This window comes from Erithacus rubecula, assembly GCF_903797595.1.
Source record: "Erithacus rubecula genome assembly, chromosome: 29".
Lineage (NCBI taxonomy): Eukaryota > Metazoa > Chordata > Aves > Passeriformes > Muscicapidae > Erithacus > Erithacus rubecula.
Window position 1 is genome coordinate 1313435 of NC_136681.1, and position 14660 is coordinate 1328094.

At 47.7% G+C, this 14660-nt stretch overlaps 2 protein-coding genes and 1 long non-coding RNA gene across 5 annotated transcripts in view; 1 reads left to right on the forward strand and 2 right to left on the reverse strand.

Moving 5' to 3' along the window:
- Positions 1 to 14660, reverse strand: part of STARD7 (StAR related lipid transfer domain containing 7) — a gene marked incomplete at its 3' end in the record, with an annotated part of 234570 nt that overhangs the window by 157068 nt on the left and 62842 nt on the right. The gene's annotated exons all lie outside the window — the stretch shown is intronic.
- The window catches only part of LOC306813449 (uncharacterized protein), a 98801-nt gene that overhangs the window by 53030 nt on the left and 31111 nt on the right, over positions 1 to 14660 (reverse strand). Inside the window, exons 2-3 of one of the 3 annotated variants that reach the window (XR_013776986.1) lie at positions 6459 to 7167; positions 6141 to 6274 (exon numbers count right to left, since the gene is read on the reverse strand). Coding sequence is in view for 2 of the 3 variants with exons in the window: in XM_079328908.1 (XP_079185034.1) it covers positions 6459 to 6513 (55 nt within the window). In the remaining variant the exon portion in view is untranslated. Of the gene's footprint in view, positions 1 to 6140; positions 6275 to 6458; positions 7228 to 14660 lie in introns of those variants that run through there. The other 2 variants (XM_079328908.1, XM_079328909.1) reach the window with 2 other exon arrangements.
- On the forward strand, positions 6237 to 9408 carry LOC306813456. The gene is made up of 2 exons (XR_013776988.1): positions 6237 to 6361; positions 8960 to 9408. It is a non-coding gene; the product is annotated as an uncharacterized lncRNA (long non-coding RNA).

The window sequence follows — 14660 nt, forward strand, 5'->3', positions numbered from 1 at the left end:
CCTTGAATCAAATGTATGAAGATAATCAGCTAAATTGTGAACTTAATGTTTTTTTGTTTTCTTTTTATTAATTCCCTCTTTTATTTTGGCAGGTATTTTGTGACCTGGCACTGTGTTATCTTATGGTTTTGAATATTTTGCAGAATTCCAGAAAATTATTTGAGCTTCATTCTCAGAACAAATTCCTAGTGTTATGGTTTTCCTGAGTTGCTATCACAGAAGCACTGCAGTGTCTTGCCATGCTCAAAGTATCTTACGCTAAAGAGGAATTTTAGAGAAAATGAGTTGCTAGAGGAATTTGATTTCTTTTTGAAATGTTTAATTGTAGCTTTGTTGTTAAGAGTTGTGGGTTTTTTCTTTAATAAGAAGATGTCAGGAGTTCTCTTCCAATTAGAGTTTAGGCTCTGGCCAAGCCTTGATTCTAACTGAAAGAGAAATTATGTAAATCCAGGTGTTTTCTGCATCAAAATAATATTCCAGTCTTTTGGATTGGCAATTTGATTTATCAATATAGCAGCTGAAGCTGACTTTGAAGTGAATTTGGTGTTCATTTTCCAGAGATGACCATCTAATTCCTCATTGAATCAAGGTTTTTCAGCTGTCTGCAGACCCTGAGGTGATGACACAATTTTTTAAAAATTTATGATTATCTAATCTTGTAAATGTATGTCTGTTGTCTAAAGCATTGTTAATTATTGTACTGTGTTTACTTGCAGAAGATTGTAAACTTTGGGTTTGTTTTATGTTAGATAATAGTTGAAATAATAGTTTAAGGAAAATTCTCCAGTTTTGATAAAAAATTTAGAGACAGAGAAAGTTGAAAAGCTTTCAAAGTAAGCATTTGGGGGAAGGGTTCTGCTTGTGTCTCCACACAGAGAGGACGGAGATGGGAGCCAGTGAGATACATGAGACAATGTCCAGACAAAATGCAAGCAGAAGCCAATCATGGAAGAGAAGGAAGCAGCTCGCAAGGCAATTCTTCAAGTTTCACCAGCAGGGACGCATGATATTATTTATACAGAAATCAAACAAGGACCATCTGAACCTTTTTCCTCATTTGTTGACAAACTTACACAAGCTATTGATGGACAAATTACTGAAGAAACAGCTAAACGATATCTGCTGAAGACCCTTGCATTTGCCAATGCAAATCCAGAATGCAAAAGAGTCATCAGTGCTTTGCCAGGTGAGCCATCCTTGACGGGAGATGGTTGAAGCCTGAAGCAAGATTGGAAGACCACAACATATAGCTTCAATTGTCAAGGAGCAAATGACAAAAGTCCTTCAAGAGCAACATGAAAAGATTTTTGAAAATTTCAAAAAGAAAAAGAATCCATCTGAAGGACAATGTTACAACTGTGGGGGTTTTGGACATTTTAGGAAGAATTGTCCTCAATCCACAAAGACTTCCAAGCCATCAGAACTTTGCCCTAGATGTCGCAGAGGAAGACATCTGGCAGAGAATGTTATTCTCTGACGGATGTGGACGGAAAACCATTGCCACTGCCAAAAACCACGAAGTGCAGGATCACCTTGCGCTACGACAGAAATTATGGTGGTGTCACAAGGAGTAGCAACAACACTGGCACAGAAAATACAGTTGTCGGGGAATGTCAATCTGACTCCCTCAGCAGAGCGTTAGGGGACATCCCCTGTGACAGGGATTTGCTGCCACCAGGAACGCAGTACATCCTGTCAGCTTCAAAAGTGGTTTGTTTTTTGAATGAAGAATCTGCATCTATACCTACAGGACTCAAAGCACCGTGCCGAAAGAGACAAGATTTTTTGATAATAGGCAGAGACCGATGCAGCATTTTTGGACTGGTAATATATCCTACTGTTGTTTCAGCAGACTGCTTCGAAGAGCTGACAATTTTAGCAAGGGGTCTTTGACCCCCATTGACAATTCCACAAAATACTCAACTGGCAAAAGCGATAGCTCTGCCATCGCATCCATTGGAGCATCAAGTAATGCCGGCGATGGGCGAAGGGCATCCACACTACAATGACCATGTTGAAGTACACGCGTTATGATTGAAGTACATAACCCGTGAACAGCCAACTATTACTTGTGACTTGATATACAATAGCAGGAAAATAACCATCACAGGGATGGTGGACACTGGAGCTGATGTGACACTGATTTCATATATTTTCTGGCCTCAAGAATGGAACTTGATTGTACCTTTGGACCAAATCACAGGCATTGGAGGAAGTTCTGGATGCCTCCAAAGCGAAAATTCAATAATATTCACAGGACCTGGACAGAAGACAGCTATTACTCATCCATTTATTGTGCAAAAGCCATTCACTGTATGGGGAAGAGATCTCCTTTCACAGTGGAACATGTACTTGACAATGGATTTTTAGTAGGGCTCACTGCGGCACTCGCCACTCCAAAATTGACATGGAAAACTGATACACCTCGTTGGGTGGATCAGTGGGCCTTGGAGAAGAAGAAGTTGAGTGCATTGAAAACTTTGGTGAAAGAACAACTAGAAAAAGGACACATAAAACTGACAAACAGCCCTTGGAATTTTCCAGTGTTTGTCATCCCAAAAAAGCCTTCTGGATCGTGGAGATTGCTTCACGATGCCAGAAAATTAAATGAAATAGTGGAGGAGATGGGACCTCTTCAGCAAGAACTTCATCACTCACAATGATTCCCAGAGACTGGCCTCTTGTTATTATTGACCTCAAAGACTGCTTTTTCAGTATTTCACTTCATGAAGACGATGCTTACCAGATGGCATTTTCTGTTCCAAGTTTGAACAGAGAAGAGCCGATGAAGAGGTATCATTGGGTTGTTTTACCCCAAGGCCTCAAGAACTCACCAATGATTTGTCAATGGCATGTGGCGCAAACTTTGGCTCCAGCAAGAAACAAATATCCCAAAGCAAGAATTATATCTCTTGATTGCTGTGTCAACAGACCGAGAACTGCAAGAAGTCCGTGCTTGTGTGATCGAAGAAATACAAAAAGCAGGACTCGAAGTCAGCACTTCAAAGATTTAAGAAATCACACCCTGGAAATATCTTGGATGGAAAATCACCAAACAAACAATCAAACCTCAAAAATTAGAGATCAGCTAAAAAGTCAACAATCTCCAAGATCTGCAGCAACTCCTTGGAGAGATCAACTGGATGAGATCGATTTTGGGAATCACGAATGAAGACCTTTCATCTTTGTTCGATCTTCTGAAAGGAGACGACAGCATCAAATCCCCCAGGACTCTTATGCCAGAAGCACAACAAGCTGCCAGGCTTCCAAGGGGAGTGTTGGCAGACATCAAGGAAAAAGGATGTGAACTTCTCTTCAAACAAGATATAAAAGACTTAAGGACTAACAGTGAAACATGTTTGTTTATATGCTGATGTATCTTATATTTGTCAACTGTGTTAGGTAACAAAGCGAATTTACCAGTGATGCAGCCAAGGGAGAATGTTTGGGAAAATTTAGCATGGACAGTGGGGTTGGACACAATTTGTTTGAGACATTCCAGCTAAAAAAGCCATTTTCAACATGTCTGGTGGGATTGCCAGTGAAAGAATGACCCATTCTGGAGGGCATCCCTTCATGGGCGATGCGAGTTGTGACAGCTCCTGTGAACGGATGGCATGTGTGGGTTCAATTTCTCCCTGTGGCCTTTTTCAAACCAGAAGAATTGGAAAGTTTTGGTTCGACAATGGACTTTTGAATAATATTTAATGTTTTAGGAATGACAAAGAACCAAACAATGGATGTTACTCCGAATCAGAATGTATATAGTGATTATACTGTAGTCTCAAACAAACCATCCTTCCTAGTTCTAGCACAGTTATCATGGCTGGATGGTCTGTTTGATCTTTTTGATCTACTACCTTTGTAAAAAGAAATTTTGAAAGTACGTTTTTTTATATATTAGTGGGGCTTGTTGCTATTCTCATTGTTTAGCAGTTCATCATCCAGTGCATTCAGCACACCTTGAACAAAGCTGTGAAAAGGGTGTTTTTGGTGCAAACAATGGGGGGAGATCTGGGAGCCCAGGGCATACCGCTGGCCTCCTTGGGGGTCTCAAAACCCCCATGGCAAGGGTCTCAAAGACCTCTGAGTGAGACCCTGGTGTCACAGGCGCTGAATTCTAACCCCTGGGGGAAGCTGTCAGCACAAAGAAAATGGAAACAGGTCACCAAAATTAGTAAAGTGTAAATTAGACTTTTAGAATGTAGATAAATAGGTTTTTTTGAATGTTTATGATAAGGGACACGTGGCCAAGATGGAGAATTTGGGGGGTGGACACCTTTTCCTCCTTCTTCTCCCTGTCATCCATGTTGGGTGACACGTTGGCACTCTTGGATTGGATGGGGTCAGAGCTGGACCATTTAACAAGATTGTATTGTATTGGAAAATTGTTTTAAACATGTAGCACGTAATTTAGACTATATAAGATAAGCCCTGTCTTCACCAGGCAGATTCCACCATGGATGCCAGGCTGAGCAGACTGCTGCTGGCCAGGCAAAAAGTCCCTGAGATAAGAAATAATAAACAATCCTTGGAACAAGAGAAAACAATCTCCGGCAATCTTCTTCGGCTGCTTCAGAGAAAACCAGGGTTTGAACCACCTTCATGTCCCTCTGGGGTGATCTCAGGACAAAGGAGAAACCTCAGACTGGGACACAGGGTCTTTGGTGGGAGCTGCCCTGGCTCAAGGGAGACCCTGAGAGAGAAACAGAGCAGGCAGAGAGAGGCAGGAGAGAAAGGAGGTCACAAACATAATCAGCTGAGAAGGTGCCACTGAACACAGAACTGGAAATGACTGAAAGAGAATGGAACAGAAATGAAGAATTGTCAAAGTTTTATTTACTATTTACTATCAAATTTACTATGTACCCCCAACCAGCCCCACAAAATTCTGATCTCACCGCTCCAAATTTGGATCCTACTTGCCCCAATCTTCTTCCAGCTCCTCACCCTGGCAGCTCTGGAACCCAGTAAGGTTCATGTTAAATTGAGCTGTTTTGTGGAAGGAACAAGGCACTTTGTAGTAGGACTGATCTCTTTTCAGTCAAAATTGAGGTGTTTTTACATGGATTTGGGAGGTTTTGAGGTGACAGATCAATCCCTCTTGGCATTAGGAACACAAACAGATGGACAAGAGAGAGAAACAAAAACACAGACAAATGGATAACCAGGCATGTGTCTTCCCAACATGGATCCCAGGGAATGTGGGTCACCAGGGCTCTGCCCAACATGGGTCTTGCAGTGGGGGATGGAGTTGGAGCAGTGCACGAAGCTCTTCCTGCACTCGGGGCACTCGCAGGGCTTCCCTTATCGGTGCCTCCGTTGGTGTTCGGTCAAGGCTGAGCTGTGGGAGAAGCTCTTCCCACACTCCTCACACTCATAGGGCCTCTCCCCAGTGTGGATGCGCCGGGGGGTGATGAGGTGGGAGTTTTTCCTGAAGCCCTTCCCACAGTCAGGACACTCGTAGGGCCTCTCCTCTGTGTGTGTCTGGTAGTGCTTGATGAGATCAGAGCTGGTGGGAAACCTCTTCCCACACTTAGAACACTCGTAGGGCCTCTCCCCAGAGTGAATACTTTGGTGAAGGATTAGGGCATAACGCTGCCTGAAGCCCTTCCCACAGTCCCCACACTTGTATGGCCTTTCCCCAGTGTGGATCCTCTGGTGACGGATCAATTTGGCGCGCCACCTGAAGCCCATCCCACACACCTCACACTTGTAGGCCCTCTCCCAGTGTGGATCCTCTGGTGGCTGATCAGGTTGGAGCTGTGGCTGAAGCTCATCCCACACTCCTCACACTCGTGGGGCTTTTCCCCGGTGTGGATGCATTTGTGGGATATGAGGTGGGAGTTTTCCCTGAATCCCTTCCCGCAGTTGGGGAAGCAGAAGGGCTTCTCGTCTGTGTGCGTGCGCTGGTGCTTGAGGAGAGTGGAGCTGGAGTGAAACCTCTTCCCATACTCCCCACACTTGTAGGGCCTCTCCCCAGTGTGGATCCTCTGATGGCAGATCAGGAGGTACCTCCATCTGAAGCTCATCCCACACACCGAGCACTTCAGGTCCGAGCTCTGGCTCCATCTCCTGCCACCTGCCCAGCCCAGGCTGGGTCTTTCCTCCTCAGATTCCTGTGATCTGCATTTGCAGCTCCTCCTGGTGCAGGATCAGCGCGGATTTTCCTCCCCGTTGGATTCTTGCACCGTGGAACCGCTGCAAACGGCCTCTTCCACGAGGTTCTGCCATGGGGATTTGTCCTCCCTGCTATCTGTGCTCAGCTCCTTGTCTGGGCAAGGAAGGATAAGGAGAGGATGGGATTTGCCTCTGTGCCAGAGGGAAGGGGAAGGAGATCTCCCCATCATGTCCCCGGCAGGTTGGCGTCGGCAGCGGGGTGTCCTGCAGCCGGGACCGTGCTGGGCTGAGAGACGGAGCAGGACAGAGGGGGAAAGGGGCAGTGACTTCCTCCTCACCTGCCTGGGGCTCCTGGGCCATCTTCCTCTTCCTCACAGCCTCCTCCTCCTCCATCGGGCAAAGGGCTAGAATTGGGAAGTCCTGGTGCGGGGAAAATCAAGAGATGAGCGTGTTGTGTTGGGGGTTCCTCCTGCCCAAGTCCATCTGTAGAAGTCCTCAGGCACCTGGGCTCCATCCAAACCTCTGAAACACCAACACTCAGCCCTGAAAATGCCTCCCAGGAGTTCCTGGGAATGGTCCCTCCCCTTTGGTGTTCAGGGGTTCCCCCTGTCCCAGGTGCTGGGGGTCACGCTTGTATTGGGGGTCCCACATCTACTCAGTCCCCACCCTCCCCAGGCTGCTGGGAGTCCCAGCAATCCAAAAAGCTCCCCCCTCTTCCCTCTCTCCATTTAGGGATGCTGGGGGATTTTGGGGTCCCGGGGTCCCTTCTCCCCTTATTCTCTGCTTTTGGGTGCTGGGGGTCCAAGGAGTCCCCCCTGCCCCTCTCCAGGCTGTTGAGGGTCCCGCCAATAGCAGCGCTTCCCCCTCTCTCTAGGCTCCCCACTTTGGGGTCCTGGGGGACACGGGGCTCTGCTCCTCCAGGCTGCCTCTGCCAGCAGCTGCCACTGGGACCACCCAGTGTCCCCCCAAGGGGCATTTTCTGCTCTGCTCTGGAGTTCTGCATTCTACAAACATTCCCCTTCACTAAAAAAAAATAAACAATCCGTGCTGAGAGGCACTGCGACTATTCCAGTAGCAACTGAGATAAAACTGGTGCAAGTGAACCACGCTGAGGTAAGTGGGAGTGCTGACAAATGACAAATGACAGGGCAACTGGAATATACTGGAAGTGTCTGAGACCATAGGGGTGGTGACGGGGACCTAAGTGGGAGCAACTGGGAATGAGAAAGGGGCAAACTGGGACCAGTTTTTGGGGCAACTGAGGGCAAGTGTGAGTGACTGGGGCCCTGCTGGCAGACACTGGCATCATACTGGACTCATAGTGGGATAGTACTGGGAGTGACTGGGACTGTGCTAGGGGCAGCTGGGAGAACTGCTATAATAAGAGTGTCTGTAACCATACTGGGGGGACAGGAACCACACTGGGAACAGTTGTGACCATGCTGGGGCTACTGGGGAGTCAGTGGGACCTACTACTCTATACTGGATGAAACTGGACATGACTGGGACCATGCTGGGAGAGAATAGGATCATCTAAGGAGTGACTGAGATTGTGCTAGGGTCAACTGGGGCAACAGGGATTACACAGGGAAGAACTGGGAGCAACTGGGACCATGCTCAGAAGGACTGGGATCATACTGGATCATACGGGCAACAAATGGGACTCCACTGAGGGTGACTGGGAAAGGCTGTGAGCAACTGGGATCAGTCTGGAAGCAGCTGAGGACAACTGGGGGTGATTTGGAACATGCTGTCTGCTACTGGGATGCACTGGGAGAGACTGAAACCACAGTGAGGGGAAATGGGAGCAACTGGACCCACACTGGATGATAATGGGAGCAGCTGTGCCCATGTCAGAGTCATACTGGGATCCTGCTGGAAATGGCTGAGATCATAATGGGAGTGACTGGAATAGTACTGAGAATATCTGAGAATGCCTGGCATCATACTGCAATCAGACTGGCAATGATGGAGAAGGGCTGGTCACTGGGATCACACTGAGGGTGACTGGAATCATACTGGGATGGACTGGGAGTGGCTGTGAACAACTGGAATCATGCTGAAAGCAACTGGGAAGAAGTGAGAGTGACTGAGAGCATGCTGGGGGTGACTGGGATATACTGGGACAGGCAGGGAGTCACAGGGATTATACTGGAGGCTGCTGGGGTCATGCTTGCATTGACAGGGAGCACTTGGGGACCATGGCATCATACTGGGAGAACTCGGAACACACTGGATGAAAATGGGAGGAACTGGGAATAACTTGGAACGTGCAAGGGGGAAATTGCATCATAACAGGAAACGGCTGGGAGTGACTGCGATCAGCTTGGGAGTTCTGCATTCTCCAAACATTCCTCTTCCCCACCCAAAAAAAAGCCCATAACAATGCTGAGAGGCATTGGGACTATTCCAGTAGCAACTGGGATAAAACTGGAGCAAGTGAACCACGCTGAGATAACTGGGAGTGCCTGGAAATGACTATGAGATTGTTCAGGGCAACTGGGATATACTGGGAGTGTCTGAGACCATAGGGGTGGTGACGGGGACCTAACTGGGAGAGACTGAGATTGTGTTGGGAGAAAAACTGGGACAATGCTGGAGCAACTGGGGCCAAGTGTGAGTGACTGGGGCCCTGCTGGCAGAGACTGGCATCATACTGGACTTATACTGGGATAGTACTGGGAGTGACCGGAACTGTGCTGGGGGCAGCTGGGGGAACGGGGAAACACACTGGACCAAAGTGGTGTTGGCAAATGTCTCAGTTTAAATTTTTTTCTGTAATTTTTATCAAGATATTTTGTTTGCCTTTTCCCTAAGAAACTTTTAATTTTCTTTGCAGGGCATTACTGTACCAGGTGGGGTGGAATGAACTCAACACATCAACACACTGGGAGCAGCTGGAATGCTCCAGGGCCATCAGCGGCCATTAATGGAACATCAGTGGCCACTGATGAACATTCATCCCAGACTCTGCCTCTGGCACAGCTGCAGACATCCCCTCTGAAAAGACTGATAAAATCAGGGAATGAAGATCTAATTACCATCAGGAGAGAAATCCGGATACAAATGGAGACCAAATATTAGGAATTGACTGTTTGCAACTTGAGACCAAAGCACACTGACCCTATTCATTTCTATTACTGTATAAAAGATCTGAAAAATTTACTAAAACCGGAGTGTCATGGAATGATTCTCTCTGCACACATGGGTTAGGTGTGGATGAGATGATTTCTGTGGTACTTCCCGGCCACAACATCCTGCTCAGATAATAAAGTAATGCCTTGACTCTCTAAATTTAAAATTCTTGTTGGACGTTTTTGTTCTTTTCTCTCTGTTTCGGTGGCACTGGGAGAAGTGGAAACAACTGGGATCGTGATGGGGGCAAATTCCATCACAATAGGGAATGGCTGGGAGTGCCGAGCAAACTGGAACCATACGCGGGGAGCAACTGGGCTCATGCTGGGAGCAGCCACTGGCGGCACCGGCAGCCCCGAACCCCTTTCCCGGCCGTGCCGCCCCTCAAGCCCCAGCAACCCCGCCGGGGTCCCGGCAATGCCAGGGGTTCCCCCCCTCCCGGGCTCCCCGCTTTGCCCTTCTGGGGCTCTCCTGTCTCTGTGCTCCCGCTCAGGGAAGCCGCGCCTCTCCCGGGGCTCCCCAATCCGCTGTCCTCCCGCCGATCCCGCCGCTCCCCACGGGGCTCCGGCAGAGCTCGCAGGGCCCGGCCCGGGAAGCCCAACTCCCACCGCGGGGGGACCCGCATTCCCCCCGCCGGGGCTCTGCCTGCACCCACCGGGACCCCCAAAAACACATCCGGGGGACCCCCCGATGTCTCCCCGAGGGCCATCTGCGCCTCTGGAGCCCGGCAAGATCCAAATACCCCCCCAAAAATCCCCAAACCCAGGGACCCCCCTGGGATATTTGGGGTGAGCTCCCCCTCCCCGGGCATCTCTGGGATGGGGGGCGGTGGTCCCGGGGGCGCTGCGAGTTCAGGCAGCTCCAGGCTTACGCTGGAATCGCTCCTTGTCTCCTCCTGCTTCTGCTGCCGCTCCGCCTCTTCCTCCCTCCCTCCTCCTCCTGCCCCGTTCCAAACCCCGAACTGGGAGGGGATGGGTCAAGTCAAGGGCAGGAATTGTGAGGGGAAAGGGGAGGGGCCCAAATTGATCCGGAGGACCCCCCCACTAAGCCTAAATAAAAAACGGGACTTTTCTCTCTTAAATGATTATTTCAGTAGAAAACTGACTGAAATTTTCTATGTATGTTGTTGTTAAGGAATGTGCAATGAAGGGAGGAGGGAACAATCTAGGAATTTTACTGTGAATTCTTTTTTTCTTGTGTTATTAATAAAGCTCTTCTGACACCGTTTTAAGGCACTGCCTTGTCTCCTAAATCCTATCTCTTAAAGAAATTGAATATATTAAAGTTGGCAAACCTAAGTCTCACCGTTGAGAGGAATGTTACATTTGTCTTTACAAACAAATTGTAGATCTGTTGGTAGGTAAAGTTAGCACCTGGAGATAAAAGAAACAATGGAAGGGATTACACTGATTGATGAATGGAAAAAGAGATTTGCTTTTACAAACAAACTGTAGGTTTGCTGGTAAATAAAAATTTGGTAACAGAAGATGAAAGAAGCAACAGGGAAGGGGAAAATTGAATTCTACAAGAATTAAAAATTAAAAGGGAGGGTTATACATTAGAGGGGAATGTCAGGTGTCAGGCGTTCCGGGAAGTCTGTGCCTCTCGAGTACCTCAGCCAATGGGGAAAGAGAGAGGGAAAAAGCGGCCGGGAAATTAGTATAAAAAGGGAGGCTGCGTCCTCCAAAAATTCGAGAGATCCCAGGGGAATGCCCCATGGCCTCTCCCTTTATTCGAATAAAGCAAAAAGGACTCCTCTGTCTCCTTTTTGGACATAAACCTCTGGTGTTTGTGGATTAATTTCCCTTACAATTGGGGGCTCGGTCCGGGAGATTTCCACCGTCCGGGGCGGCAGGCAGCGGTGGAGCTGAAGGCGCGCCTCACCCAGTTTCGGTGATCAGCTCCCCTGAGTGCCGGCTGGCACCGGGCGATCGATTGGGTTCCCGAGACTGTCCAGGAGACAGACGAGTGGCGGACCAGGGGTCCGTGAAGAGTCCGCAGGGAAGGACCACTGAAAATCTCACCGGTGAGTAAAATGGGATCCTCGGGGAGCAAACCTGGGAGGGCGCCCATGGAGGGCAGCACAGGTACACCTGGGAGGGCGCCCATGGAGGGCAGCACAGGTGAAACGGGGAACCCATGGAGGGTTGGAAGGGTGAAGCCGGGAAAGGGACGCTGCAAAAAGGATCCCATTATACCCCCGGAGAGTCCCTTGGGGAGAATGCTGAGGTCTTGGGACAGATTGTGTGTTCACCCAGGAGTAACTAGGGAAATAATGGTAAAATATTGCTATTTTGTGTGGCCGGAGTATAAATTGGAAAAGGGGCTTTTGTGGCCATGTTATGGATCAGATAAAATTCATTTGTGTCGTATTCTGTGAAGGTATTTAGAGGAGAATTGGAAAGGATGGATTGAAAGGGAATGTGGATTAATATGGGTTAGACAAGCAACAGGAGAAATCTATGTGCTAAGAAAAAGAAATGGAGAAGAGGAAAAAGGAGAGGAGGACGAAAATGGTGATGATTGGGATGTTTTTCAGCACCTTCCCCCACCTTGTCCTCTGGTGTTGCCAGCTGACCCAGGGCCAGCTGCAGATCCCCTGTATCCTCAACTCCCAGAGCAAAGGGATCATGGAAATGTTATTCCTACAGCCCCACCTGAGAATAACGATGTTACAGGGGGAAGGGAGCAGCATGTGGTATCACCCCCTAGAACTAGAAGAGGAACCCAATTTAGGGCATCAGAAACCCCCCAAGAGACAGGGGTACACCAGATGCCACTCCGTCAAGTTCCTTTGGGGGATCAAGGAGGAGGATTTGGGTTTGTGATTGTACCACTTACTACCCAGGATATAAGAGGGTTGAAAAAAGAATTACCCCCGTATTTAGATGATCCAATAGGGGTGGGGGAAAAGATAGAAGAATATTTGGGAAATGCGGATTATACATGGAAGGATTGGGATTTTCTGTTGGGAATTTTGTTTGGGTCATCAGAGAAACGAATGATTTTGCAGAAAGCTCGGCAGGTGTGGGAGGATGAACATCCACAAGCAGCAGGGGGGGCTGGACCCAATGCTCCTACTGTGGATGATGCTATCCTCCAGGCAGACCCTCAGTGGGACCCAAATAACCAGGTTAGCTTGGCTCGCCTCCGTGATTACCGTGCTTATCTGATCAGGGCAATCAAGTCAGCTGCTCCCAAAGCTAACAATGTAGCTAAGGCTATGTCGTTAGAACAGGAGAAACAGGAAAGTCCCTCTCATTGGTTGGAGAGGATTACGGATGCCTTGAGGAAACATGGGGGGATGGATCCTGAGGGGCCAGCCTTTGACACATTGCTGAAAGTACAATTTGTTACTAAGGCTTGGCCTGATATAAGGAAAGGAGTACAAAAAGATGAAGAGTGGCAAAATAAGCCTCTGGAAGAATTGGTTAGAAAAGCACAGCAGATACATGTAAGAAGGGATGAGGAAAAGGCAAAGGCTAAGGCAAAGATGATGGCAGAGTTTTTGCAACCCCGGAGGAATAAACCGCAGGGTCCAAGGGGTCCTCCGGGACAGAGGGGCCGGGGTCGGCCACAGGGAAGTGGCAGAGGCATTCCCTCTTCGGCAGGGGAAAGCCAACCCAAACCGCGGCTGGGGAGGAACCAGTGTGCTATTTGCAGGGCAGAAGGGCATTGGAAAAATGAGTGCCCGCAGAAGCAGCTGGACCCTCAGGAGGAAGAAGTCCAGAGGATGATGGAAATGGATTGTTAGGGGTGTCAGGGGCTCCTATTATATCAAGGACCCACCACTCAGGAGCCCTTGATAACTTTTAAGGTGGGTCTGGATCGAGAGGAGGTGTGTTTTTTGGTAGACACAGGGGCCTCCTGATCCACCTTAAATTTTATACCTAGGGGGGGAAAATTGTCAAAAAGATCTGTGGTTATTCAAGGAGTGAGTGGAAAGGATGAGCGAGTGTATTTTATTCAACCACTGTTAATCGATGTGGGGGACAGGTTTGAACTGCATGAATTCCTGTTTGTTCCTAATTGTGATTGTAATTTACTGGGAAGAGATCTGATGGCTAGAATGGGAATGCAAATTAGTATTGTAAGAAGTGAAACGGAGTCCAAAACGGTAGTATCTTTGTGTAAAATATCTGAGAAGGCTTATACTGAAATAAATCCGGAAGTGTGGGCAGCCCCAGGGAAATATGGAAAACTAGATATAGAACCTCTCCAAATTACTTTAAAGCAACCGGGACAAGTGGTGTCTAAAAAGCAATATCCTCTTTCAAGAGAGGGAAAGAAGGGGTTACAGCCTGTTATTGAGTCCCTGTTAAAAGCAGGTCTTTTGGAGCCGTGTATGTCTCCTTATAATACCCCTATCCTGCCGGTTAAGAAACCAGATGGAACATATAGAATAGTGCAGGATTTAATAATAAATGAAATTGTCAAACCAAGGTATCCCACAGTTCCGGATCCATATACAATCCTGAATCAGATCCCTTCTTCACATCGGTATTACTCTGTACTGGATTTGAAGGATGCTTTCTGGGGGTGTCCGATTACAGAAGATAGTAAACAATATTTTGCCTTTGAAGGGGAACAGGAGGAAGGAGGGAAGATGATAAAACAACAGTTGACATGGACAGTCCTTCCCCAGGGATATACAGAGTCACCGGTTTTGTTTGGACAAGCTTTGCAGAAAATATTAAGAGAGTTTACTCCACCCTCCGGAGTTAAGCTGTTGCAGTATGTTGATGATTTGCTGTTATCAGGAGAGCAAGAAGAGGTGGTTGAAGAGGCTACTGTAAAATTGCTTAATTTCCTTGCAAAATAGGGACTTAGAGTGTCCAAAAAGAAAGCTCAGTTAGTAGAAAAGAAGGTCAAATATTTGGGACACATTCTAACTGAGGGGTTACGGTGTATTGACCCAGAAAGAATAAAAGGGATTTTGCAAATAACATTACCCCAGACTAAAAAGGAGCTACGGCAATTTTTAGGTTTGGTGGGGTACTGTAGAGCCTGGATCGAGGATTTTTCTGTTGTGGCTAGACCTTTATATAACTTCTTAACCCAAAACAGTTCTAATGTCGTGGTATGGACCCCGGAAGGAGAACAAAGCTTTAGAAAATTAAAAGACAAATTAGTTAACGCCCCAGTCTTAGCACTTCCAGATGCAGAAAAGGAATTTCAACTACATGTGGATGTTAAACTGGGACATGCTAAAGGAATTTTGGTACAAGAGCATGGAGGGACACGAAGACCTGTCGCCTATTTCTCTAAATTGTTAGACCCAGTGGCCAGAGGCTGGCCCCATTGTCTGCAGAATTGCGCAGCCACAGCTCTGATGGTGGCTGAGGCGCGAAAGCTGACAAGGGGAGGGTATCTAATTGTAAAGGTTTCACATCAGATTAAAGCTC